A 27,774-nucleotide genomic window follows, 5' to 3' on the forward strand; every position below is an offset into this window, starting at 1 on the left:
ATTGGCGTCCTGTCTTCTGAAGGACAGGGCACGGGATTGGTGGGAGGATGTCGGACATGCCATCGGGGATGATGCGGCATTGGATGCCATGACCTGGGCTGATTTCTCTACCAGGTTCAAGGCGGAGTTTGCACCGGTCATTGAGGTGCAGCAATTAGCTAGGGAGTTTCAGGACCTTACCCAGACTGACGGAGATCACCGCCAAGTTCAGGGAGAGGGCCCTTCTTGTTCCTCAGTATGCAGCCGATGAGGAGATGAAGAAGGCCCGTTATCATGAGATGTTGCGGAGTGACATCTGCATGTTTGTGAGCCGGTCCAGTTGTAAAACGCTGGACGACATGATTGCCAGAGCTAGAGAGAGGGAGATTGATCTCGAGATGGAGAAGAAGAGGAAACCGGAGGCGATTTCGGGTTCAGGCAGTGTGGGCAAAAAGCCCAAGGTTTCAGATCACAGGTCTAGGAGTCAGCAGAGCCACGGTCGGTGTGGCAAGTGTGGGAGATTGCACGAGGGGGCGTGCAAGGCAGGGAGTTCCGGCTGCTACAAGTGCGGTCGGACTGGGCATTTGAGTAGGGATTGTACGACCCCTGCTACTACGGTTACAGCATCAGATCTGATTTGCTTTCAGTGCAATCAGAGAGGACATAAAAGGTCCCAGTGTCCCAGTTTAACTGCAGCAGGGAAGGTGGTTGCACCTGCCCCTGCCACCTTGAGGATTACGGATGGCCGGCAGGGCCGATCTGATGCGCCAGTGGCGAAGAGCAGGGCATTTCAGATGACAGCAGAGGAGGCGCGAGCGACTCCTGATGTGGTGACGGGTATGTATCTTTCCTCCATCTCTTAATTGTTATTATATCGGTTGAGTATTACTTATGTGGGTATGTTCTATTTAGGGTCGTTCTCTGTGAACGGCATTTCTGCTTTGGTATTGTTCGATTCGGGGGCTACCCGATCATTTGTATCACTTGCGCTTAGCAAGAGATTTAGTAGAGCTCCCAGGGAGCTGGATTGTCCACTAGAGGTTGAGATAGCAGATGATAGGACCGTGAGGGTCGGCAGAGTACATAAAGGGTGTTCCCTTTAGATATTTGATGAGCAGTTTTCAGTGGACCTGGTTCCTATTCCCCTGCGTGGGAATAAAGTTATTGTGGGCATGGATTGGCTGAGCCCCAATGGGGCGGTGATTGATTGTGAGCTTCAGCTAGTGAGGGTTCGCACTCCCAGTAGGGGAGAGATAGTGATTCAGGGCAAGAGGCCCCAGCGAGGACCGATCTTTTGTTCCGCCGCAAGGGCGAGGCGCTATGTTCAGCAGGGTTGCGCCGGTTTTGTAGCTTACGTCTTGGATGCCCGTGAGAAGGGCAAGACGACGATTGATGATGTTCCTATTGTTCATGATTACCCGGATGTGTTTCCCGAGGATTTGCCGGGGATACCTCCAGAGAGGCAGGTTGAGTTCAGGATCGACCTAGTTCCTGGTGCGACTCTGATAGCCAAAGCACCATATCGACTTGCTCCCCCTGAGATGCAGGAGTTGTCTACACAACTTCAGGAGCTGTTAGACAAGGGTTTCATTCGGCCGAGCAGTTCGCCTTGGGGAGCGCCGATCTTATTTGTGAGGAAGAAGGATGGGTCGCATCGTATGTGCATTGATTACCGGGAGTTGAACAAAGTAACGGTGAAGAACCGTTACCCACTTCCGAGGATAGATGACTTGTTTGATCAGCTTCAGGGAGCGTCTTGGTTCTCCAAGATCGATCTACGCTCCGGTTATCATCAGATGAGGGTTAGAGATGAGGATGTACAGAAGACTGCTTTCAGGACCCAGTATGGTCATTATGAGTTCGTGGTGATGCCATTTGCGCTCACCAATGCCCCAGCCGCGTTCATGGATTTCATGAACCACGTGTGCAAACCGATGCTGGATCGGTCGGTGATAGTGTTTATAGATGACATCTTGGTGTATTCCAAGACACAGGGGCAGCACGAGGAGCACCTGCGGGAGGTGTTGGAGACTTTGAGGAGGGAGAGACTTTTCGCAAAGTTCTCCAAGTGTGAGTTCTGGTTGCGCGAGGTGCAGTTTCTTGGTCATCTCGTCAACCAGAAGGGTATTTTGGTAGATCCGGCCAAGATCGAGGTCGTGATGCAGTGGGAGGTCCCGAGGTCTCCATCTGAGATTCGGAGCTTCCTGGGGTTGGCAGGGTATTATCGGAGATTTATTCAGGACTTCTCCAAGATAGCAGTGCCGCTCACCCAGCTAACCAAGAAGTCGGTGGTTTTTCGTTGGGGGCCTGAGCAGTAGGCGGCGTTCGAGACTCTCAGGCAGAGATTGTGCGAGGCTCCGATCCTTACCTTGCCGGAAGGAGTAGAGGATTTCGTAGTCTATTGTGATGCTTCGATCATAGGTATGGGAGCAGTATTGATGCAGTGAGTCCATGTGGTAGCTTATGCCTCGAGACAGTTGAAGCCTCACGAGGCTAATTATCCTACCCACGATTTGGAGCTGGGGGCAGTTGTGTTTGCCCTCAAGATTTGGAGACATTACCTTTATGGGGTCCGCTGTACTATTTACACGGATCACAAGAGTTTGCGATATCTTATGGATCAGCCGAGTTTGAACATGAGGCAGAGGAGATGGTTAGACGTGCTGAAGGACTATGACTGTGAGATCCTTTATCATCCAGGGAAGGCCAACGTGGTGGCCGACGCCCTGAGCCGTAAGGTGTCGGCGGCCCCTATCAGAGATCTGTGTATGAGGACGACAGTGATCACTCCATTGTTGGAGTGGATCAAGGAGGCTCAGATGGAGGGCCTCAAGGAGGAGAGGCAGAAGTGCGAGAGGATAGTGGGCCGAGTAGCTTCGTTTGATTACGACAGTCGGGGTTTGTTGATGCTTCATGGTAGGGTGTGGGTACCGTACTGGGGTGGGATACAGCAAGTATTGATGGACGAGGCTCATAAGTCTCGATTTTCTATCCACCCAGGAGCGACGAAGATGTATCGAGATCTTCGATCTGATTATTGGTGGCCCTGCATGAAGTGAGATGTCGCTTGGTATGTGGAGAGATGTTTGACCTGCCGGAAGGTCAAGGCAGAGCACCAGAGACCTCACGGCAAGATGCAGCCGTTAGACATTCCCGTGTGGAAATGGGAGGACATCACCATGGATTTTGTCACCAAACTCCCCAGGACCGCACGCGGGGTGGACTCGATATGGGTAGTAGTGGATCGGTTGACGAAGAGTGCCCATTTTATTCCGATTCAGGAGAGTATATCGGCGGAAAAGTTAGCCGATATCTATGTGCAAGAGATTGTGGCACGTCATGGAGTGCCGGTATCGGTGGTGTCGGACCGAGATGTTCGTTTCACGTCCAGATTCTGGAAGCGATTCCACGACGAGATGGGTACTCGTCTCCATTTCAGCACCGCTTTTCATCATCAGACTGACGGGCAGAGCGAGAGGACGATTCAGACTCTCGAGGACATGCTTAGGGCATGTGTTTTAGATTTTGGGGGCAGTTGGGATACGTATCTTCCGTTAGCGGAATTCTCGTATAACAACAGTTATCATGCGAGCATTGATCGACCTCCTTTTGAGATGTTATATGGCAGGAAGTGCAGGACCCCGATTTGTTGGGGCGAGGTTGGTCAGCGAGTCATCGGGAGCATCGAAGTGGTGCTCAAGACGACTGAGTTGATCCAGCAGGTCCGTAGTAGGCTGCAGACTACGCAGAGTCGGCAGAAGAGCTACGCCGACAGGAGGCGTTCGGACTTGGAGTTCCAGGTGGGCGATATGGTTTTTCTGAAAGTCTCACCTTGGAAAGGTGTCATCAGGTTCCGGAAGAGGCGCAAATTGGGCCCCAGATTTATTGGTCCTTTCAGGGTTTTGGCCCGGGTGGGTCGGGTTGCTTATTAGTTAGATCTTCCTGAGGAGCTTAGTCAGATACACAACACCTTCCACGTGTCGCAGTTAAGGAAGTGTTTGGTGGATGAGACGGTAGTTGTTCCCTTAGAGGATATCCAGGTTGATAGCGGCCTGAATTATATTGAGAGGCCAGTCGCGATTCTGGAACGGAAGACCAAGACCTTGAGGAACAAGGTAATTCAGCTAGTAAAGGTGCAGTGGCAGCACCGGAAGGGGTCTGAATGGACGTGGGAGGCTGAAGAGGAAATGAGAGCGCACTACCCGGAGTTATTTGCAGATCCAGCCGTAGCAGACTTCGAGGACGAAGTCTGAGACAAGTGGGGGAGAATTGTAACTACCCGTTCCCGGTATGTTGATTTATTGGTAATTATAGTGAGTTTTTCAAGAGGGACTCGGCGAGTTCTAGCCTGACTCGCCGAGTAGGGTCGCGCCTGAGGGCACGCGTGAGCCGGGGACTCGGCGAGTCCATATCCCTAACTCGGCGATTCCATCTGTCTGGGTGAAACCCTAAATTCCCCGGGTTGCCCACTATTTAAACCACCTTATAGCCCCCATTCTCGCCTCCCTCACCCTGAGAACGCAGTGAGAGAACCCTAATCCTCCCTTGAAGAGCTTATATGTGTTTTGGTGCCATATTGTGAAGGTGTGAAGAAGGAGAAGAAGGAAGAAGCAAGGAGAAGTGTTGTAGTGCAAAGATCCAAGGCCAAATCAGAGTTAATTTAGGTATTTTCGGAGTTCCATCTTGTTATATGCTTTAAACTTCCATTAGAGCTCTCCTAAGAGCTAGTTGATGCTTGTTCCAAGCCTTACACTTGCATGAACGTATTATTGAGTCGAAATATCTATGGATTTGAATGTTGGGGTGTTGTAGAGCCCAGATCTACTGTCTTTTTGGAGTTATATTGCATGATAACCATAGATCTACCCATTTTATGCATCTTTTAGCCTTATTTCCCTTATTCATGAGGTTGTACACGTAAAGTTGGAAACTTTACGTGGTAAATCAGCTTATTGGACTCAGATCTATCAATTGTATACATTAGATTCAAACAAAATCAAGTAAAAATCAGTTGCATGGCGGCAACTCGGCGAGTTGGAAGAACGACTCGGCGAGTTGGGTCGCGAGTTCCCGATTCCTTCAGTTTTATCAGTGTCGAGTGGACGAGGTGAGTTAGGGAGTGGACTCAGCGAGTTGAGAGTAGACTCAGTGATGGAGGGACTCGGCGAGTTGTTCATCAACTCGGCGAGTCCAAGGCAATCTTCTTGGGATCAAGAACAACTCGTCGAGTCTGTTCATCCGACTCGGCGAGTCGGATGAAGATTGTCTGAGTTCTTGGATCAAGAGGGTACTCGTCGAGTCGATGTCAGACTCGACGAGTAGCAGTGAGTAAGAGTGAAAAGTGAGAGTGGGACTCGGCGAGTTGGGTGGCCCAACTCGGCGAGTCAGCCCAAAACATAATTGACTTTGACCGAGGGTAAAAGAGTCATTTTACCCCAAGCGCAGTGTTTAGTATTTGATTGAGTGTGTTTATGGACTTGTAGCCGAGGAGATTCAGGAGCAGCCGCCGTTAGCTTTCCGAGCCACACACTCAGCAGCCAGCTTACGAGGTGAGTTTCCTTCCAGTAGGAACGGGTCTAAGGCCACAATGCCGGCCCGTTCAGTTTGCAGTAGCTTCCGGATTTAGGTCCGATGCAGTAGTTAGTATGTTCGATGCCTTCGTGGCTCGAACAGGATTTATGTGCTATGTTTTATGTGTTAAGTATTATGTGTTCCGGGCCATGGCCCGATGTAGCATGTCGTATATGTGTTATGCTAGTTGATGTGTTATGGTATGCCATGTTCAGCCAGTCAGTTCCGGACTTCGGTCCGATGCAGTTAGTTCCGGACTTCGGTCCGATGCAGGGGACAAGGTCCCAGTCAGTTCCGGACTTCGGTCCGATGTAGTTAGTTCCGGACTTCGGTCCGATGCAGGGGACAAGGTCCCAGTCAGTTCCGGACTTCGGTCCGATGCAGTTAGTTCCGGACTTCGGTCCGATGCAGTTAGTTCCGGACTTCGGTCTGATGCAGGGGACAAGGTCCCAGTCAGTTCCGGACTTCGGTCCGATGCAGTTTCCGGGCTTCGGCCCGATGCAGTGGGCAAGGCCCAATATGTGTTTATATGTTATTGTATGGTATGTGGTATTTTGGGGGAGCTCACTAAGGTTCGTGCTTACAGTTTCAGTTTGGTTTCAGGTACTTCCGCAAGCAAAGGGAAGAGCTCGGGGTGACAGCATCGCACACACCACAGCATAGCTTTTATCCTGGGGATGTCTCTTGATGTTTTGGGTTGATGTAGTATGATACAGTTTTCCGCACAATATTTTATTATGTTTTGGGGATACATCGCGTATGTTTTATGTTATGTTACTTATATTATGGTTTTGATTATATTGAAAAACGAAAATTTTTGGATCGTGTTTTTGGGTCGTGTTTTTGCGTCGTTTCAACTTATTTGCACAACAAATTTCTGCTAAAAGAATTCAATTATAGACGAGGCTTCATCAAATCAAACAAGGCACAAGGAAAATTGATGAATATTGTAGTGAAATTAGTACTATTTCACAATCTCTTGCTTCTATTGGAGTACAAATTGATGAGTCTGACGTGGTGATTTATGCTCTCATTGGATTGAATCAATAATACAAGATCATTGCTGTTAATATCGAGAATGCAGCAGAGTTACCTTCCTTTATGGAACTCGCATCTAAGTTACTAGTCTATGAGTAGAGGCTATTAAGAGAATCTCAAGATAACTCAACAATTGAAGTTTCAGGCATGGTTGCATCCAAAACTATTCCACATCTTTCTTAAAGTTCAAATACAAATGGAGGTAGAGGAACTATTAATCTTGGCAGTAATTGTCAAATCTGTCATAAAGATGGTCACATGGCCTCAAAGTGTTTTTGGAGATTTGAAACTGGAGGAAATAGAGGCAGAGGACGACATAATTATGGAGGAAATCGTGGAAGTCGAGGTTCTTTTCGTGGTGGAAGACTTTTTAGAGGTGGAAATGGTAATAGAGGAGGCAGGAACAATAGTTTTGGTGGCTCCTACACTTATGGTGATATCAATGGTTATGGAGGTCATGTTGCTAATTGGCAACCTTCTTATGACTCAAGTTCAGATGTATCATGGAATTCATCTTATCCATCTTCAAACTTCTTTTCTGATCCAGGGGTAACTGGGTCATTTTCAAATGGAGTAAACAATAACAATCCTGGAAACTCATCAAATCAAAGTTTTCCATCAAGCTCATGGAATTCTAATCATTCATTTGGTTCTGAAACAGGGTTTGGACCAGAACACTTTCCTAATTAGGCTTCTACCATTAGCAATCAAGAAAAACCAAAATATCGGGCTCCTCCACATACTTATGTTGCTGATGTCAAACAAGGTTCTTTGTCTGATATTTGTGATACCGTTGAATCTTGGTTGCTTGATTCTGGAGCAACAACTCACATGACCTTTGATCCTCAGCTTGTTCAAAATGCAAAAGTTTATAAAGGCAAAGACAGGGTCATTATTGGAAATGGTATGGCCTTACCTATAACTCATATTGGTCATTACAATCTTAAACTGTCCAATTGTATATTACATCTTGAAAATGTTTTGTTAGTACCACAACTTAAGAAAAGTATTTTGTCTATTCCTCAACTTGTTCGTGACAATCCTTGTGTTGTTTCTTTCTCATCCTTTGGTTTCTTGATACAGACTCTTTTCAGGACAGCTACTCCATCACATTCCTCTAAGCATGTATAATGTCTATGGACTTTCTGCAACTTATGTTAGTCCTTCATCTTCTTTACACACTCAACTCTGGCGCACTCATCTTGGTCATCCAGGAGTCTATGTTCTTCAAAAACTTTCGTTGTTAAATAAAGAGTGCATGTCAGTCCCATCTAATGCTTGTAATGTGTCAAAAATTCCTAGAAAACCATTTGATTCTCATGTAATACATTCTGTTTTTCCATTACATGTTATTCATTGTGACATATGGGGTCCAACACCTCTCTTATCCAGAAAGGGTTTTCGTTATTTTGCTACATTCATTGATGATTACAGCAGATTTGTATGGCTTCATCCTCTTACAAATAAGTCATAAGTGTTTGAAGGATTTAAACATTTCAAAACTCATGTTGAGAATCTTCTTTCCTTAAAAATCAAAATTTTTCAATGTGATGGAGCACTTGAATTTATCAAAGGTGCTATGTCTAAATACTTGGCAAGTTGTGGTATAACCTACCGAATTTCTTGTCCATATTCACCACAGCAAAATGGTCTTGCTGAAAGAAAGAATAGACATTTATCTGACATGGCACTAACATTGCTGTCACATGCAAATCTATCAAAATTCTTTTGGACAGATGCATTTTCAACTGCTGCTTATCTCATCAATAGATTACCCTCTCCACTTCTAAATCATAAGTCTCCTTTTGAGATTTTATTTCATAAGTCTCCTGATTATGCATTACTCAAAAATTTTGGTTGTCTTTGTTATCCTTATCTTGGTCATTTGAGAGAAGATAAGTTGTCTTCCAAGTCTGTTCCATGTCTATTTCTTGGTTATGCTCCAAATCATAAAGGTTATATTTGCTTTGATCCTGTCACTTCCAAAGTTTATCATAATAGACATGTTACATTTCATGAGACTACTTTTCCTTCTGTTTCAATGTTCTCAACTACTCAATCATCACCAAGTCCTCCACAAGCTACCATTCATGTACCATCCGAGTTATATATTCAAGAACAAGTTCCATCTCAATCTTCACCTGTACATCAACAGTCCTCTTCATCATCTGTCTCATCTTCTATAAATTTACCACCACCATCACCATCACCACCCTCATCCTTACCACCACCACCACCACCACCTGTTGTCTCTACTCATCCTATGACAACAAGGTCTCGTGATGCTTCAAGAAAGGTAAGAACATTTCCAAATCATGAAGTTTATGTTGCCAAATCTGTGAGTCCTCCTGATAAAGAACCTACCACATATGTTCAAGCTAAAAAGTGGCCAGAATGGTGTGCAGCTATGGATGCTGAACTAAATGCTCTTAAGTGCAATAAGACTTGGGAATTGGTTTTTCCTCCTCCCAATGCAAATGTTGTGGGTTGTAAATGGGTATATCGAATAAAAAGGAATTCAGATGGGACAATAAGTCGTTATAAGGCTCGTCTAGTAGCCAAAGGATACTCTCAAACAGAAGGTGTTGACTACTTAGAAACCTTCAGTCCAGTTGTAAAACCTACTACAATTAGAATTGTGTTTATCAATTGCATTTTCAAAGAAATGGGACATAAGACAAGTTGATGTAAACAATGCATTTTTGCATGGTGATTTGTCTGAAACTGTGTATATGTCCCAACCTCCTGGTTACACAGATCCATGTCAGCCTCATCATGTCTGTTTGCTTAAAAAGGCTCTTTGTGGACTTAAACAAGCTCTAAGATCATGGTTTGCAAAGCTATCTAATGCCTTATATAGTTTTGGATTCACAAGGTGTATTTCTGATACTTCTCTTTTTGTTTTCCAAACTGCTATTGAGATCTGTTATGTTCTGGTTTATGTTGATGATATAATCATCACTGGCAGCTCTTCCGAGTTTGTCTCAAGTTTAATCAGTCAGCTTAACTCCAAATTTGCCCTTAAAGACTTTGGAAAATTAAGTCAATTTTTGGGGGTTCAAGCCACTTTTACTTCTCATTGCTTACATTTAAGTCAGGAAAGATACGCTCTTGATTTACTTGAGAAAATAGGACTTCGTGATTGTAAGTCTTTTCCAACACCTGTCTCACTAGGAAGACAATTGTCTCGCTCTTCTGGTATTGTCTTAACTGATCCAGCACTTTATAGAAGTACAATTGGCTCATTACAATATTTGGTTATTACCAGATCTGAGATAGCTTATGCTGTGAGCAAAGTATCTCAATTTATGCATAAGCTAACAGATCGACATTGGATGGCTGGAAAAAGGATTCTACAATATGTACGTGGCACAATTACTCATGGTCTTGTTATCAGAAAATCTTTGGATTTCACTCTACATGCTTACTCGGATGCTGACTGGGCTGGTTGCCCTGATGATAGACGTTCAACCATAGGATATGCAGTATACATTGGTGGAAATCTTGTTAGCTGGAGTTCCAAAAAGCAACACACTGTTGCCTGTTCTAGTACAGAGGCAGAGTATAGAGCTATTGCTCATACTGCTGCATAATTGATGTGGATGGTTTCTCTTTTAAAAGAATTGCATGTGCCTATTTCTACTACTCCTACACTGTGGTGTGATAACATGGGAGCAACCTATTTAGCTGCTAATCATGTGTTTCATCAAAGGACGAAACATATTGAAATAAATATTCATTTCATTCGAGATATAGTGTTGGCTAAGCAGTTAAATGTTTCTTATGTTCCTACAATGTTGCAACCTGCTGATATGTTAACTAAAGGGCTTCCAGTTACACGTTTTATTCAGTTATGTTCCAAGCTGTGTGTCTCTACCATGCCTCAGCTTGAGGGGGGATGATAGCGTATTGATATGTGCATATTTAGTGTGTATTAAGTGTAGTTTATTATTCATATATTAGCTAAATTGTTGCATATTATGGACAAAAGGTACTTAAAAGTGTTAAATTATGTTTTTCAGTCCAAAGATGAAGCTCGGAAGCGAAAGGAAGCAAGAGAAGCGGATAGGAGCTCAAGAGTGGAAAGAAGAAAGAAAACACCCATAAAAGGCTTCTACTCGTCGAGTCTGACCTTGACTCGACGAGTCTGGTCGCGGATTTAGAAAGATAAGCATTCGGAAGTCAAGATAGTTATCGGATTACGACTAATGTGAGAGGGACTCGACGAGTCACCATATGACTCGACGAGTCGGAACGCATATATAAAGATAACTCTACAATGCGAGAAGAGGGAATTCTGGGAAGTTTCAGAAGTGCTTAGTTGCGAATAAGAAGCCAGAAGAACCCTAGAAGTCGACCAAAGAAGCTAGAATCCAATTCCGGGAGTAATTAAGGCGTAATTTCACCATTCTACTTGATTCTTTTGTTTTGTCAACATGATTAAGCAACTTGAACTTATTTGTTTGCTGTTATTTACCTTAGTTATGAACTAATTTCTTTAGACTTCTGTTTGGGGATACAGAGTTGACGATATGGTTTGATTGATTGGTAGGATTAATTCTAAGTTGGTGATTAATTGTTATCTTAGCTTGCTAAAGAACCTTGTGTATGAATGATAATTAATTTTCTGTTAATAGGAAGATAATTGATTAGCATGAACATCTATTGATTATCAACCTCATGTGATATGTGACCACTATATCATATGTCTAGGATTAATGAATATGAAACTAGGATTAATAAGGAAATTAAGTAAATTCATGTACAAGCTTGTAAGATGACCATCGAACAAGAGGTTAATTAAGAGTAACGAATTAATTAGCTATTGCAAGTCTAACTTAACCCGAATAATTAATCTAGTAAATATAATTAAATTAAGCAATTGGCCACTGTTTGAATTAGTTTATTTACTAAGGATTAGGGTAGTGAACACAAACTTAATCACTTGAATCGGTAACCAACGAAAGAATTAATCCATTGCACTATTACCTTAAAATCAACCATAAAGTTAACCGAGTTGAACTAAACAGAAGTTTCTTTCCCATTATTGAATCTAGTTAATTTGTTCTTTTCTAGTCTTGCATTAGTTTTAGTTAGTAAGTTTCTAGTCTTGTAAAACTAGAGAAAAAACCCCTATTTGCTAAAGTAACTTAGATAGAATTAGTTTTTAATTTAATTTGCCGTTCCCTGTGTTCGATACCCTGCTTATTTAGCTATACCACAATTGATAGGTTCACTGCCTTTTGTGTGTTATTTGATAATTAAAGTAGGATTAAAACTAAGTGAGTTTTACACACATTAAGTTTTTGGCGCCGTTGCCGGGGAACGGTTCTAAAATTAGCATTAAAATTCTAATTCAATCGATCCTTTGTGTAAGATTCATCTTACACAAAGTTAATTTCTGTTTCATTTTTTTTAAGTTTTAGTTAAAAAAAAAATTATTATTAATCGCTGATTTTAACTTGAACTCGCCGAGTGCATTCGCCCCGACTCGGCGAGTCTAACGCTAAATCAGGTTTAATTTTTGTTCTTTTTTACGCGCTTTGTTTTGTTTTAGTTTGCAGTTGGTTCATGACCCGAGGATCTGATATGCCTCTAGTTCCCCCTCTTGAAGATCCGGAAACCGCATTAAGAAGAAACAAGGGCAAAAACCGTTGGAGAAACCGCTTCTTCAAAGAACTCACCACTCAAAAATCTCAAATCCGTTTTTAGTAAGAAGAGGAGCAGCAAAGCAGGAGCATCCAGTGCGTCGTTGACAACCGAAGATCCGATCCCAAAAGACACCGATTACGAGACCGAAGAAGAAAGCGAGCACACATCCGAGTTTGAAGACGACTTAGCCACCGCTATGGCTAATATTGACGAAATCCCCATGGGGGAGTGGAAGAAAAGGATGCGTGATGACATCGGCCCGGGACTTGTGCAACCCGCAATCCCCGCTACCGCTACGTTTGAACTAAAGGGCCATATTCTCGCTCAACTCAAGGAGATACCATTTCACGGGAGAGATCATGAAGACGCCTATAAGCACTTAGATGAAGTAAATGACGTGGCGGATTACTTCAATGTACCTAATGTGCCCCGCGAGATCCAGCTACTACGCATGCTTCCTGTCACATTTAAAGGAGCTGCAAAGGATTGGTTGAAGTCACTCCCTCCCGGATCGGTTACCACATGGGCCAAAATGAAAGAAGAATTCATAGATCACTTCTGCCCACCTTCCAAGATAGCCAAGCTAAAGAAAGCCATTGCCAACTTCGAGCAACAACCCGGTGAATCCCTATATGAAGCTTGGGAAAGATACAAGAGCCTACTTCGAAATTACCCCCACCACGATCTCAATAGCCAACAAGAGGTCTCTATCTTTTATGATGGAGTGAATGTCACCACGAGGCAACTACTCGATTCACAAGGCCCACTCACCCGAAAGCCACCTCCGGAAATAAAGGAGTTAATTGAAGAATTCTCCAGGCACTCAAGAGAATACCACAACCCGAGGAATGAAGTGAGTCGAGGAGTAGTAAATTCGGTAAACGATGGTATGGCGGCGGTAATAGCTAAACTCGATAGCCTAGACCGAAGAATGACAAAAATGGATCAAACGATCCATGCTATTAGAGTTGGATGTGAAAATTGTGGCGGTCCCCATCTTACCAAGGAATGTGATCGAGACGAGAATGGAAATAAAAAGGCTCAAGTATTCTACTCCAGCGGCGATAGGTACGATGAAGACTGGAGGAAACCGAAGAAGGAATGGCTCCCATACGAAGAGTACAGAAAGGCTAAGGAAGAGAAATATAAACAGAGGGAGAGGGGATATTATCAAAAGGAAGAACCGATGACGGACAAGAAGACGAATTTAGAAGAAATACTTACAAAATTCATAACCGCGTCCGAGAAAAGACATGATGATCATGATGTGGCAATGCAAGAAACCAGAAACATGTTGAGGAATCAGCAAGCGTCTATTCTCAACATTGAGAAACAGCTGGGCCAACTTGCACATCAAGTAAACGAAAGAAGACCGGGCCAACTTCCGAGCAACACCCAACCCAATCCAAGAAATGAGAACGTGAGCGTAATAACCTCCAGCAGTGAAGAAGAATTGGCAGAAACACTAAGAGTTTCCAAGGAGAAGGCAGAAAAGGAAGAAAAATCGGAACAAGAAAAACTCGATCCGACTCGCCGAGTCACCAAAATGGACTCGACGAGTCCAGTCGGGAATGAAGAAAAAGCCAGTTTTCTGAAGCCATACAATCCTCCTTTGCCATACCCATCCAGAGCCATGCCTTCAGAAAAAGTTCAAGCCTATAGAACCTTCATGGAGCATGTTAAAGCTTTACAAGTCAATATGCCATTCGTGGACACAATGCTCCAAACTCCTAAATACTTTAACTTGCTTAAAGGCCTGTTTGCTGCTAGGAAAGATCTTGCTGAAGTCGCGGAGATATTGATGAGTGAGCTGCCTGAGAAGAAGGGTGATCCGGGTAACATAGTAATTCCGTGCCAATTTGGTAATGAAGTTTCTACACAAGCATTGGCTGATTCAGGGGCAAGCATTAATTTGATGCCCTATTCATTCTTTAAGAAGCTGAATTTACCAGCACCAAAGCCGGTAAAAATGAGAATCCATTTGGCTAATAAAACAATAATTCACCCACAAGGCATATGTGAAAATCTCCTTATCAAGGTGGACAAGTTTATTTTCCCAGTAGACTTCGTGGTGGTGGAGATGAAAGAAGACCTCGAAATACCAATTGTTTTGGGAAGAACATTCTTAAACACCGCAGGTGCCCTAATTGACATATGTGAGTCCACTTTGACATTAAGAGTGGGTGATGAGTCGGTGATGTTTAAAGCTAATCCAGAGGTCAAGCAAGAAGAAGTAAAAGGAATGGAGGTCCAACATGCCGATGTGGCATGCCTTGATACAATGCCAATTGGAGAAGAGTCGAGCATAAAAGAGGATGAGGACATAAATGGAAGCAGAGCGGAAGCTGATCACCAATTCACTACTAAACCTAGAGCACGGACCGCTATGAAATATGAAGTTATCAAATTTAAAGAAAAGGAGGTTCAAAAGTTGGTGAAAAAGCATGGGTTGAAAAAGAGGAAGAGGAAAAGAGAGGCCCAACCAGCTGAGGATGATACAGCGAAAAAGAGAAGAGACGAATTAAAAAGGGCTTACAAGAAAAAGATTCATGCCTACAAGACTAAGTATAAACCACAAAAAGTGAGGCGTACATTCCCGATGCTTGAAGATGACAAAACGTAAATGGGAAGGAGTCTAGCTAATGACTCCTCAAAAAGAATCGCTTGGCGGGAGGCAACCCGTCGTTAGAGTTTGCTTTCTTTTACTCTTTATTTTTTATTTTTGTTTTGTGTTTCAATTTTAATCTTCCAAATCATCGGACTTGTCTGCTTAAGGGAGCGCCTAGCTTAAGAGTGGGGTGAAAAGATTTTGAATAAATAACAAAATTTTAAAAATTAGTAATGTTTTACAAGAGACTCGCCGAGTCTGACCCTGACTCGACGAGTATATACTGATTTCAGAAAAAAATTGTAACTGCGCGATTGGACTCGCCGAGTCTGACCCTGACTCGACGAGTCGATTTTATTTACAGAAAAAAATAAACATTTTCGAAATTACGTTTACATCTAATAGGGTTTTAACCCTAAAAATTCAGTTTCCACACCACACTCGCCGGGTACAACTCTCTCCCAAGCATTCAAGAGTTCCTTCAACTTTTCTTCCAAATTCTCAAGGTTTAAACTCAAAAGGTAACAACTTTCTTCTTGATTTCTAGATAAAACTATGTGATTATAAGGTCATCTACACTTGCAATTTCATGAAAAAAACCCGTTTTTGAAAAAAGTGACTAAATATCTAGGTTTTCGATTTTGTCATGAATATTGTTGTTTTGAACGTTTATTGTGGCCTTATTACTTAGTAGGAAGTCCCTGAACAAAACCCTTGCAAGAATTTAAAGGTTACATGGTTCAATTTTGTGAGACCCGTCGACCGACTCGTACAGGTCGCGCGACTCGCCGAGTCGGGTATGGACTCGACGAGTCCAGTCGATTTGCAGAAACAGTTCGTTTTTTTTTACATTCTGTGTTTTCTGGGTCTGGTTTATATGTTTTGCAGGAATCATGTTTAGAAGAGGACAATCTTCAAGTGGTAGCCAAGGGGAATTTCCATGGTTAAATTTCCCGCAAATCGAATCCGCTTCAACAATGCGGAAGTGGAAGAAGAAGCTTTCCGATATCAAAAAGAAGGAGGTCTATGTACCGAACAGAATTGATTGGGAGTGGTTGCAAAATGTGCGATATGAAGAAGAATTAGCTCCGTACCTTTTAAAGGAGTTTCAACATAACGGCAAGTCAATGATATGTGATGGGTGGAGTCGGGTCTTCCGCATACAAGAGCCGGTATATTTGGAGCTTTGCTTGGAGTTTTTCTCCACGGTATCATTTACCGGTGGAGTAGATGTATATCATCCGGCGAGTTTCACTTTTTGTCTTGGGGGCGAGTATCGTCAATGCTCGGTGGTGGATCTTGCTTGCCGACTAGGGATTTATGATCAACCTTTGGTTTCAACAAACCTCTTTCGGGCCTTTTTGGCAACCACTCACATGGTGTTTCCCGATGGGGTTACTAGCACGGGTTGGTGGAATACTATAGGGAATAAAGTTTACATCCCGAAGTCAGCACAAGAAGGGAGCATCCGATCCCCGACTCACCGCCTCATTCACCGCCTTATTTCCTCCACCATCAACCAAAGGAAGGACGATGACAAGGTTTCCAACCTTGATGTTTTCTACCTATGGAGCATTATCACGCCCGACGTCTTTTGCAACATCCCGTGGTGCATTGCTTCATACCTCTCAGCGGGTGCGGTCAAAGATCGCAAAACATCGCGTATCAATGGAGGCATGTTTGTCACTCGATTGGCTAATTCATTCGGGTTGATGAACCGTGGTGCCTGGAACCTCTTGACATTGATCCTGACACCCCCATTTAATCCCATTCTTTTTCGCAGAGCACGAATCATTGAAGACTATGGTGGTGGCCATTATGCCATCCCATATGATGACCCAGTTGTAGGTCCCGCAGCACCGGGAAGGAGGGTGAGATCGCGAAGGGAAAGGGATGTAGAGGATGAACCGCCAGTGATTCCGGTAGAGACTGAAGATGTACCAATGGATTGGTACAATATAGAGATGAGGCGGATGCAAGACCAAATGGCTAGGGGGCTAAATTTTAGCAACCAATCCCACATACGACTTTTTGACCACTTCAATATTCCACATATTGATGGTGGGAATTATCCATACATTCCATCGTGGGACGAGAGGATTAGTGCACGCCAAAGCGGAGCTGGGGGAAGTGGAGCCAACGATGATGAGGAGGAAGATGAGGATTGATTTTTTTTGTGTTTTTTGTGTTAAAACAATTTCAATTTTTATTTTGTTTTGTTTTTGGTGTGTATGCTTTGAGATATTATTTTGTTTAATAGTTGTTTGCTTTAGTTATTTTCAGGATTTCATTTTGATTGCTTGCTTAGGATGAGGTAAAGCATGGATGTTTTTTCGTGTGATAGCGAGTCAAGGAAGCGAGTTTTTAACGTCAAAGTGTCAAGTCCAGTCTTAGGGGTATGAGCGATTGAGTCCGCATGTGAGGAAGGGTTAACAAAGTTGTGAGAGGCTAAAACAGTTGCCACATACCAAGATTTTTCATTCAGTGGCCAACTCGTCGAGTGCACTAAGCTGACTCGACGAGTCGCTTTGTATTTCCAGATATTTTGAGACGGCGCGCTGCTACTCGGCGAGTCCATCATCAGACTCGACGAGTCATTCATTTTTTGAGCTGAACGACTGCTGATTTGATGCTAATACTTATACCACTTGCATCCTTCTACTTCCATATCCATTCTTGAAGATCTTACGCCGATTTTCGCATATTAGAGCGACCCACACGAGGCATGGATGAGATTTTCCCATGTATGAAGTTTATTGAAGATGGAGCTTAAATGAGAGTGATCAACCTATCCACTGCTATCCCAGGGGAGTTTGTTCCAATTCCCTCTTTATTTTTCTGTTTTTATGCATAATATGCAATGAGGGCATTGCATCACATAAGTGTGGGGTAGGGGGTTGGTTACATAATAGTCAAATTTTACAAATTTTGCATACCAAAAGGATTATTTAGGATTTAATTTAGAAAATTTTGGTAAAAAATTAGGATTCCATGTTAGAATTGTGTTAATAATTGCATGAGAACCCAAATGTTTAGTTGAGCCTATACACGTTCTAGTGCATTTGTGGCTTCCTTATTTCAGTGAAATCATGAGACAAAAACACGACCTTGCTCAGCCTGAGGGATGTAATATGTTTAGCAGCCTAAACCTGAAATGTATCCAGGAAGATTTTTATCATTAGCCAATAAAGGTTGAGATTGAGCGCCCCTGCTTAAGCATGTAGGGATTTGAGTGAAAAAGTGAGGTATACATGTAAAAAAAAAGAGAGAATTACAAGAAAAAGTTTGAAGAATTTTTGGAGCATCAAAGTTAAATATCAAATATGAAGATCGATAATTCTGAAGAAATCCAAAAAGTTGAAGATACCAAAAATCGAACAACAAAGGTGGTGAATTCAAAGATATCCAAGATCAAATTATCAAGCAAGTGAAGAATTCCAAAGAGCTCTATAGTGGTATCGAAAAGTTGTAATTCTAGATTATGTATGCTTGGGTTGCTCAATTAAAAATACCTTGAGGGTAAAGAGGTTTTCTGAGGATGGATTCGGAGGGTTGCATAAAATGAGCATAGTTCGGGGTGAGTGGGCGAATGTTTATGAGGATTGTGAGTATTTGAAGTATGGGGGGGTTTTTAGGAATTTTAGACACAAATGCATGCGTTGCGGTCTTGGCATAATGGCTGGGTTGGATTGGAGTTATTACATGTGATTCTAATGTGTTAAAATTCAGTTTTGCTTGAGGGCAAGCAAAAGATAAGTGTGGGGTATTTTGATATGTGCATATTTAGTGTGTATTAAGTGTAGTTTATTATTCATATATTAGCTAAATTGTTGCATATTATGGACAAAAGGTACTTAAAAGTGTTAAATTATGTTTTTCAGTCCAAAGATGAAGCTCAGAAGCGAAAGGAAGCAAGAGAAGCGGATAGGAGCTCAAGAGTGGAAAGAAGAAAGAAGACAACCAAAAAAGGCTTCTACTCGTCGAGTTGTCTCTTGACTCGACGAGTCCGGTCGCGGATTCAGAAAGATAAGCATTCGGAAGTCAAGACAGTTATCAGGTTACGACTAATGTGAGAGGGACTCGACGAGTCACCATATGACTCGACGAGTCGGTATGCATATATAAAGATAACTCTATAATGCGAAAAAGGAGGGAATTCTGGGAAGTTTCAGAAGTGTTTAGCTGCGAATAAGAAGCCAGAAGAACCCTAGAAGTCGACCAAAGAAGCTAGAATCCAATTCCGGGAGTAATTGAGGCGTAATTTCATCATTCTACTTAATTCTTTTGTTTTGTCAATATGATTAAGCAACTTGAACTTATTTGTTTGCTGTTATTCACCTTAGTTATGAACTAATTTCTTTATACTTCTGTTTGGGGATACAAAGTTGACAATATGGTTTGATTGATTGGTAGGATTAATTCTAAGTTGGTGATTAATTGTTATTTTAGCTTGCTAAAGAACCTTGTGTATGAATGATAATTTATTTTCTGTTAATAGGAAGATAGTTAATTAGCATGAACATCTATTAATTATCAACCTCATATGATAAGTGACCACTATATCATATGTCTAGGATTAATGAATATGAAACTAGGATTAATAAGGAAATTGAGTAAATTCATGTGCAAGCTTGTAAGATGACTATCGAACAAGAGGTTAATTAAGAGTAACGAATTAATTAGCTATTGCAAGTCTAACTTAACCCGAATAATTAATCTAGTAAATATAATTAAATTAAGCAATTGGCCACTGTTTGAATTAGTTTATTTGCTAAGGATTAGGGTAGTGAACACAAACTTAATCACTTGAATCGGTAACCAACGAAAGAATTAATCCATTGCACTATTACCTTAAAATCAACCATAAAGTTAACCGAGTTGAACTAAACAGAAGTTTCTTTCCCATTATTGAATCTAGTTAATTTGTTCTTTTCTAGTCTTGCATTAGTTTTAGTTAGTAAGTTTCTAGTCTTGTAAAACTAGAGAAAAAACCCCTATTTGCTAAAGTAACTTAGATAGAATTAATTTTTAATTTAATTTGCCGTTCCCTGTGTTCGATACCCTGCTTATTTAGCTATACCATAATTGATAGGTTCACTGCCTTTTGTGTGTTATTTGATAATTAAAGTAGGATTAAAACTAAGTGAGTTTTACACACATTACGTATATAGCCAAGTCAGCAAACAGATAAGTAAGTGTTAGTTAGTCCTTTATGATGTCAGCATTAATCTGTTAGAGAAGTTAAAATCTGTTGTAATAGTTGAGGCATCTATATAACAGATGTGCTTTGCATTGTATTGATAATGAGTTGAATACAATAAAGAAATATTCTCTCTCTAAATCTTTCTCTCTCTAAAATGTAAACTGTTTCAGTTTTGATGATAAAGCAAACATGATATAAAAAATTAAAGGAATCGAATGTCATTGTTATTTGTCCACACAAACGTGCAATAAATCTTATTTTTTCGGATTTCCTTCCAATTTTTAACCCTTTCAATTTTTTGTTCAATTGTGTGCCGACTCGACAACACAACATATGAAGATATGTCACTGTAACATGAATATTTTCATCAATTATTTTAGGTCATTTTTAGCTTATATAATCTTCATATCATTGTAACATGCACATTTTCATAAGTTATTTGTAGGTCATTTTTAGCTTAGAGTATAATCTTATTCCACTTTTATGTAAATAGATCTATTTCATATAGAATTAATATGAAATACATGTTTATTTTAATGAATGTCTACGTTAAGTATGTTAAGTAACATATCAGTTTATTATTAGCACAAATATAAATAATAATTAATATATTACAAAATATTAAAAGTGAAAAAGAAGGAAAAATAATTATATTCTTTTGAATAAGTTGATCAGTTATTAATCCGTAGGTAATAATCTTTCTGAAAAAACTCAGCAATAGTTGGGTTAAAAAAAGAAAATATATACTTAAACGTTCACATATAAATGATGTGGAATCACTTGACAAAAAGATACATGTTTTATCTAAAAAGTTTTAAATCTTTTATATTATTATATTACTTTTTTATTTTATATAAAATAATATTATTTTCATTATTGTCTTTGGTTTTTAAATTATGTTAGATTTTAATTTTTAATAAAATAATATTATTTTCATGATTGATTGTATTTGTTTTTTCCATTCTATTTAGTTTTCTATTTAATTAAACAAAATTATCATATCAAATTAAAATAGCAATAATAATAATAATCAAACTCTATAAAAACAAATATATGATTAATAAATACTATTTTTATATTTTATATGTCATTTTATTTTATTAACCATGCTAGCAAAGAAAATTTTGTATATTAATGCTTTCGATGTTAGTTTGTAACATAATAGAAAAACTATATCGAATTTATAGAAGCCCAAAAGCGGATACTTGAGTTTCTGGAAACATGGGCCCAAACACGAATGTTACGCTCAAAGGCCGAAGCACTGCGCTCGTATATCGAATTGGAAAGCATGACTGTTTTCTGTTAGAAACTACATCGGAATCGCAATCCGGAAACCCTCCAACAATACATCATTTGCTCGAACAAGATTCCGTTCTTCTCTTCAGGTACCCCTCTGCTCTTGCTCGATTTTCGTTCTACCCTTTCTGGTTCTTTTAGGGTTTTGATGCTCATGGTCTTCACAAACACGTCTTTGATTTTTCAATCGCCTGCAACTCTTTCAACTGTTCAAAACTATAGTTCCTCTCTCTCCTAGGAGGATTTCGCAATATGTCTTGCTAATTTCAAGATCGTCTTCTTTATTTGGTAAATTGTAAAATTCTGTTTGTTTATGCATTCCAAGCAAGCAAGCATCCAGTCTTTTGATTGCTAAAGATCTGCTACAGACAGACTGGGATAATTTTCGAGATCGCGTATCATTTAGTCTCATGAATCATTGAGTTTTAAGAATATTGGGTTGGGTCATCTCCTGTGTTGGTTATATATCGTCCACACACGTATATGTGATGGAGACTTTGTTAACTTGTACTTTTGCAGTCGATGGGAGTTTATAGTTGCTTCTTTTTTTCCTTTTTGTGCAGCGAGCGTTACCATATTGTACTATATATATATATATATATATATTGCCCTGGTTTAAAGCTTTATAGGCTTCATGGCGAGGATTAAACCTCAAGCTCTGTTACAGCAAAGCAAGAAGAAGAAGGCACCCAGAAGTATCAGTATCCCCACAATTGCATTGTACAGCGTAGTTACTGTTGTCATGGTGTTTTTCCTGTTTGCTACTTACAGACACTGGTCTCAAAGGTTTGTTGACAAGAAATGTTTTCTTTTCGTTTGAATGTTTAAGAAGGAAGCCAAAACCATTTTTTTTCTTGTATGTATTTGTGCCACAGTTAGTCCATGAACTCATGTAAAATACTCGGTCCATATATCCAGACATTGCAAAAGCAAGAAGTAGGTGTAGGTCATGCATCTAAAAACACCTAACTGTTGTTGTGCATGCTATTTTTAGGTCAGTAATGCAGGCAGAGGAAGGAACATCAAACTTTCAGGTACAAGAGTTTTGTTATTCTTTCTTCTTCCCCCAAACCTTTCCTTATTTCCAGTAGTAGTTGAGTAGTAGTTTCTTTAATCTGCTACAGGTTGAAGATGACTTTTCAGATTCAAAGAAATCAGATGTACCTAGATATGCTGTAAGTTTGCTTTCATTTGTCATATGCTTTTCCTGTAAACTATAGGCACCATTTGTTTATATATATATATATATATATATATATGATTAGAGGTGACAGTTTCGACCCATTTACTTATAAGTTAGAAATGAGCAGATTTGGGCCAAGTTTTATCCGTATAGGGTTAAATTTGGTAAAATCACCATTTGTTTGTTTGTGTGTTGTTGTTTTTGTATGTCCAGATTTTTAACACTTCAAAAGGTTTGATTACGATGGAACTTTACAAGGAAGGTTCACCTGAAGTTGTGGATGAATTTATCGATGCGTGGTCAGTATCCATGTCTTGTAGAGCTTCAGATGGATATTTATGGTTTTCATAATTGCATCTTGTTTTGTTTTTGGAATTTGTGTGGTTGGCTTTGCAGTCAGAAGGGACATTTTAAAGGGATGCTGTTTCAACGAGTGGTGAAACATTTTGTAATCCAAGGAGGGGACTCTGAGAATCATGCAGTTGTAGAGGACTGGACTTCCAGAGAGAAGCACTACAATCAGCTGGAGAAAAGGTTGCTCTCTGAATCCATTTTCTAACTTGTAATCTCATCTCATTTAATATTTAATCATTAACAATCCATACATCCAGATTAAAGCATGAAGCCTTTATGCTTGGCACCTCCAACATGAAACATGAGAAAGAAGGATTTGATATTTTCATTACAACCGCACCCATTCCAGATCTGAATGCAAAGCTTAATGTGTTTGGACGTGTCATCAAGGGAGAAGATATTGTTCAGGTAAATAATAATAATAATAATTAATACACACACACACATATGTATGTATGTATAAAATTATCCTGGAAATCTGAGAGATTTTTAATTGTGCTCCAGGAAATCGAGGAAGTGGACACAGACGAACATTACAGACCTAAATCTCGAATTGGGATCATTGACGTGACACTGAAACAGAAGATTTAAGGTCCCAGATCCCATAAAATTGTTTGCTGATTTTTTTTTTTTTTTGGAGAGGGTGATCATCAACATCATTGTTTGTGTATGTTAGTTACAAGAGTGAGTCGGTTGGTTGGTTTTATCAAATAGAGTTGTTGTTGTTAGTTGTTACTTTTAGGTCAGGTTTGTTGGCTTATGGATCGGATTCCTGAATTTGCTTTCTGCCAGAATGGATTCTATGCATACATATACAGACAGATATGTTGTTTTTGTTTGATATGACTACAATCTACAGTCTACATACCACAACCTTTTCTTTCATTCATTCCTCAGCCTCACATCTACTTACTACATTGTTTTGCAATTTAATAAACATTTGGTAATATCAAACCTACTTTGCTTTGCTTTGGCTACCATCATTATTGGCAATCATTTTCTGTTTCTTACAATTGGAAAACACAATTCTTGTATAATAATAGATGTATATGGATATGTTAACGATCGTTATGTAAGAATAAATTTGAAATTTTAAATAATGTTATTTAATTCCATATTAATGAGAACATAATAATGCAATATAAAACATTAGAAAAATGATATATTGAATATTACAATAAGAATTATATGTGGTAGAACGATTTAATTGTTATAAAACATCTAAACAAATAAAAAAATGTTGCAAATTTATATGCACACACACAAAAAAAAAGATAATAAACTCATACACAATTAAAATAAGTTAGATAATGAAAAAACTTAGTTTTAATTATAAATTTGTAAATAGTTTTTTTATATAGTAATGGATGTCCTCTGTGATCATAAATATATGAAATTGTTCAAACATATAAGAAATGCTCTTTAGTCATAGGAATATCGTGGTGCATAATGAAATATTAAATTTTCGTAGACAGAAGATAACAATATCAACCATATATAGTTATATCTATTTTTAAAAATCCCAACAAATAAAATAATATAAATGATTTATTTATACACAAACAGAAAATTAACTCACTACTTAAAAAATAAGGGATAGGTATGTACTGTAAGTAACTTTCTAACTTCAACAACAACAATCGTACATAATAATACCATCATATTATTATTATTATTATTATTTTTTAATTTTTTTTGGGGGGGGGGGGGGGGGGGGGGGGGTGAGTTTTCATTCGGTAACTTCCTAGTTCTAACATTCTATTCATTTGCAGGTTTTCCAAAGTGAAGATCGGCATATATAAGATATAGTAGTGTATGGTTTTATGACATGTGCAAATTAATTTAAATAATTTGTAGAATTTTCGTAATAAGAAAGGTTACACTGACAACTTTGATGAAATAAACTCATAATCACCGATCAAATAAAATAAACCTTTTAAAAAAGCTTTAATGAAATAACATCATATTATGTTACATAGACAAACCTTAACTCATATTCACCGATAGTAGCATTGTACTTACATATCTCTAAAGATAATCGCACTATGTGGGCATTAATCATGTAAAACACTTGAAAGTTTCATTTCATTTGTATTGTTGATTTTTTCTTAAACTTGATCAAATATTGTATTCTACTATATAATTTTTAGTTAGTCAATTCAGTAATGTAAAAGCATTTATATACATTTACAGATTTAATAGATTTTGTTATAGCATTAAAATATTAGCTTTATCTAAATATAAGTTGAGGAGATATTACATTAACCCTGCTTCTACAATATAATTGGGGGACATTTGGACATGCTTTTCATTCCAATATCTACACCTATATAAATTTAACCCAAGTGAATACTCTTGTGCTTCCAAAATGGCTGTTGCAATAGCAAGAAGACATGTAATTTTTGACCATTTAAATTTCAGAAAAATTAAGTTCAACAACAATCGTACATACTAAGTGAATACTCTTATGATGAAACTTTGCATACCTTTCATCTCAGATATTGAACTCTGTTAACAGATGTGGATACTACTAGATGAGAGGTTCCTATACCTAATGCTATGAATCAAGTATTAATGAGGTAGCTTAATAAAATTTAATAGGGTTCAACAACTTGTAAAATGCATAGCTATTAACCACCTCTTTTTTTTTCCCAACCAACCAAAAAATGATCATAATCACAATGTATCATGAAAGTAGAAATTTAGTGGCACACATGTAACGATGTAACACCCATAAAATTCAAGCCAGTTTAAACTTTTCAAAAACATTTAAAACCAATAGTTATTACAAATTTGTTTCCAAAATAGTCTATATCAGAGTTTTCCCAGAAATCATAACAAAATATGAGGAGCTGTACGATCACGCCTTGACCTTGTCGCGATTCCCTGGTCTACCTTAAACAATAAACTGAAACTGTAAGCCCGAAAGCTTAGTGAGCTCCCCCAAAATACCCATATCCACGACAATACACATATAATCATAAACAACATACTATGGGTCTAGTCAACCACCGGGTTAGAATACCCCAGGCCCACAACCAACAGGTTGGGATGCCAACATGCTATGGGTCCAATCATCCTCAGGATGGAATACCCCAGGCCCACAACAACCATGTTGGAATGCCCAGGTCTATTGGCTTTCGCACAAAACATATAAGCCTCAACCGCCAAACAAACATGTGCACATGTAACAGATAATCACATAACAGTCTATAGACAACAACTGATCTAACGGATCATACAACATAGCACATAATACCATCCTATCTACCAGGATACCGATCTAACAGATCATACCGCGTATCATATAATATTATCCTACCCTCTAGGATACCGATCTAACAGATCATACCACATACCATATAATATTTTCCTACCCTTTAGGATACCGATCTAACAGATCATACAAGTATAACATAACCAAATAACAATCCAAAGGACCGACCTTGGTGCCTTAGACCCTTGAGTATAGTGAGGATAACTCACCTCGCAACTGCCGACTGAAAATAGAAAGCTCAACTCTCGGATCATCGCCACAAACTCCACTACCTATAACCAACACATCACAAAGTTCATAAATTCCAAAGATACCCTCAGAAGTCACATAGTCAATCTTAGGTCATAGCCAAGGCCAAAGGTCAAGGTCAATAGTCCATGTTGACTTGACTCGTCTAAGGATGGCAAAAGAAACCGACCCCATGGTGAAAACCAAAAACCGACATATTAGGGTCGGGTTTGGGGTCGGTTAATCGGGAATGGGATCGGGTTTGGTATGCTTTTAGAAAATTTTCGCAGGTTTGGTTACGGGGATGGTAAACAAAATACCCGTTCCGATTACCCGAAACCAAAACCGAAATCGAAACCCGTTACCTGAAACCGTTCATATATATATATATATATATATATATATATATATATATATATATATATATATATATATATATATATATATATATATCCTTGAGTTATCTTGTAACGATCCAAAAATCACGACTAAAAATTCTTTTAAAACATTACTAAAACCATATTTATGAAAACCACATCATAAGTCATAACATAATTTCTTAGTATTAATCCAAAACATAATCTTATTATCAGAGTAAACATTCCTAGGCTAACTGACTATGGTGTGTGCACTGCAACCTCTCCAAGCTCCTCTTTTGAAAACTGAGTACCTGAAACCGTAAGCACGAAGCTTAGTGAGCTCCCCCAAACTACCACATAACATACAATAACATATAAAGCACATATCGGGCCTTGCCTACTGCATCGGACCGAGGTCTGGACTGACTGGGGCCTTGCCCCCTGCATCGGACCGAAGTCCGGAAACTGACTGGGACCTTGTCCCCTGCATCAGACCGAAGTCCGGACTAACTGCATCAGACCGGAGTCCGGTACTAACTGAACATAGCATAACATAAACATATCGACTAGCATGGACACACATTAACTGCATACTGCATCGGGCCGTAGCCGGGAACACATAACACATAAATCTTGTCTGAGCCACGAAGGCATCAAACATACTAACTACTGCATCGAACCGAAGTCCGGAAACTACTACTAGCTAAATGGGCCGGTATTGTGGCCTTAGACCCGTTCCTACTGGAAGGAAACTCACCTGAACTGCTGAGCTCTGGTGATAACCCTCTGGCTGCTAACCGACAACCTTCTGAGCCGCTGCTCCTCTAGCTCTCTGAGCTACCAATATCAAAATGATACTTAGTCTGATAGTCCTCTAAAAGTCAACTAAGTTAACTCTTGACAAAGTCAAAGTCATGGTCAAACTCAACCTTCCAGGTTAACCCTACTCGCCGAGTCAGCCTACTGACTCGCCGAGTTCATAAGCTCAAAACCCTTTCATTCGCGACTCGACTCGCCGAGTCAGAC

At 39.9% G+C, this 27,774-nt stretch overlaps 1 protein-coding gene across 1 annotated transcript; it reads left to right on the forward strand.

Annotated features, from left to right (window-relative positions):
* The first annotated feature begins 21,282 nt into the window (after nt 1–21,282).
* On the forward strand, nt 21,283–23,773 carry LOC145012258 (peptidyl-prolyl cis-trans isomerase CYP21-4-like). The gene is made up of 8 exons (XM_078971053.1): nt 21,283–21,436; nt 21,911–22,133; nt 22,342–22,381; nt 22,472–22,522; nt 22,744–22,829; nt 22,927–23,064; nt 23,142–23,292; nt 23,389–23,773. The coding sequence occupies exons 2-8, from the start codon at nt 21,982–21,984 to the stop codon at nt 23,473–23,475; spliced, it is 705 nt and encodes a 234-aa protein (XP_078827179.1). The 5' UTR covers nt 21,283–21,436; nt 21,911–21,981; the 3' UTR covers nt 23,476–23,773.
* The last annotated feature ends 4,001 nt before the right edge of the window (nt 23,774–27,774 follow it).

This window comes from Lactuca saligna, chromosome 8 (genome assembly GCF_052625555.1).
Source record: "Lactuca saligna cultivar CGN05327 chromosome 8, ASM5262555v1, whole genome shotgun sequence".
Taxonomy (NCBI): Eukaryota; Viridiplantae; Streptophyta; class Magnoliopsida; order Asterales; family Asteraceae; genus Lactuca; species Lactuca saligna.

Excerpts from the sequence above, each read along its gene's own strand:
- LOC145012258 (XM_078971053.1), top strand. The coding sequence starts at position 21,982 with ATGGCGAGGATTAAACCTCAAGCTCTGTTACAGCAAAGCAAGAAGAAG. Across the intron at positions 22,134-22,341 it reads TACAGACACTGGTCTCAAAG|GTCAGTAATGCAGGCAGAGG; the intron begins GTTTGTTGACAA and ends TGCTATTTTTAG. Across the intron at positions 22,382-22,471 it reads AAGGAACATCAAACTTTCAG|GTTGAAGATGACTTTTCAGA; the intron begins GTACAAGAGTTT and ends AATCTGCTACAG.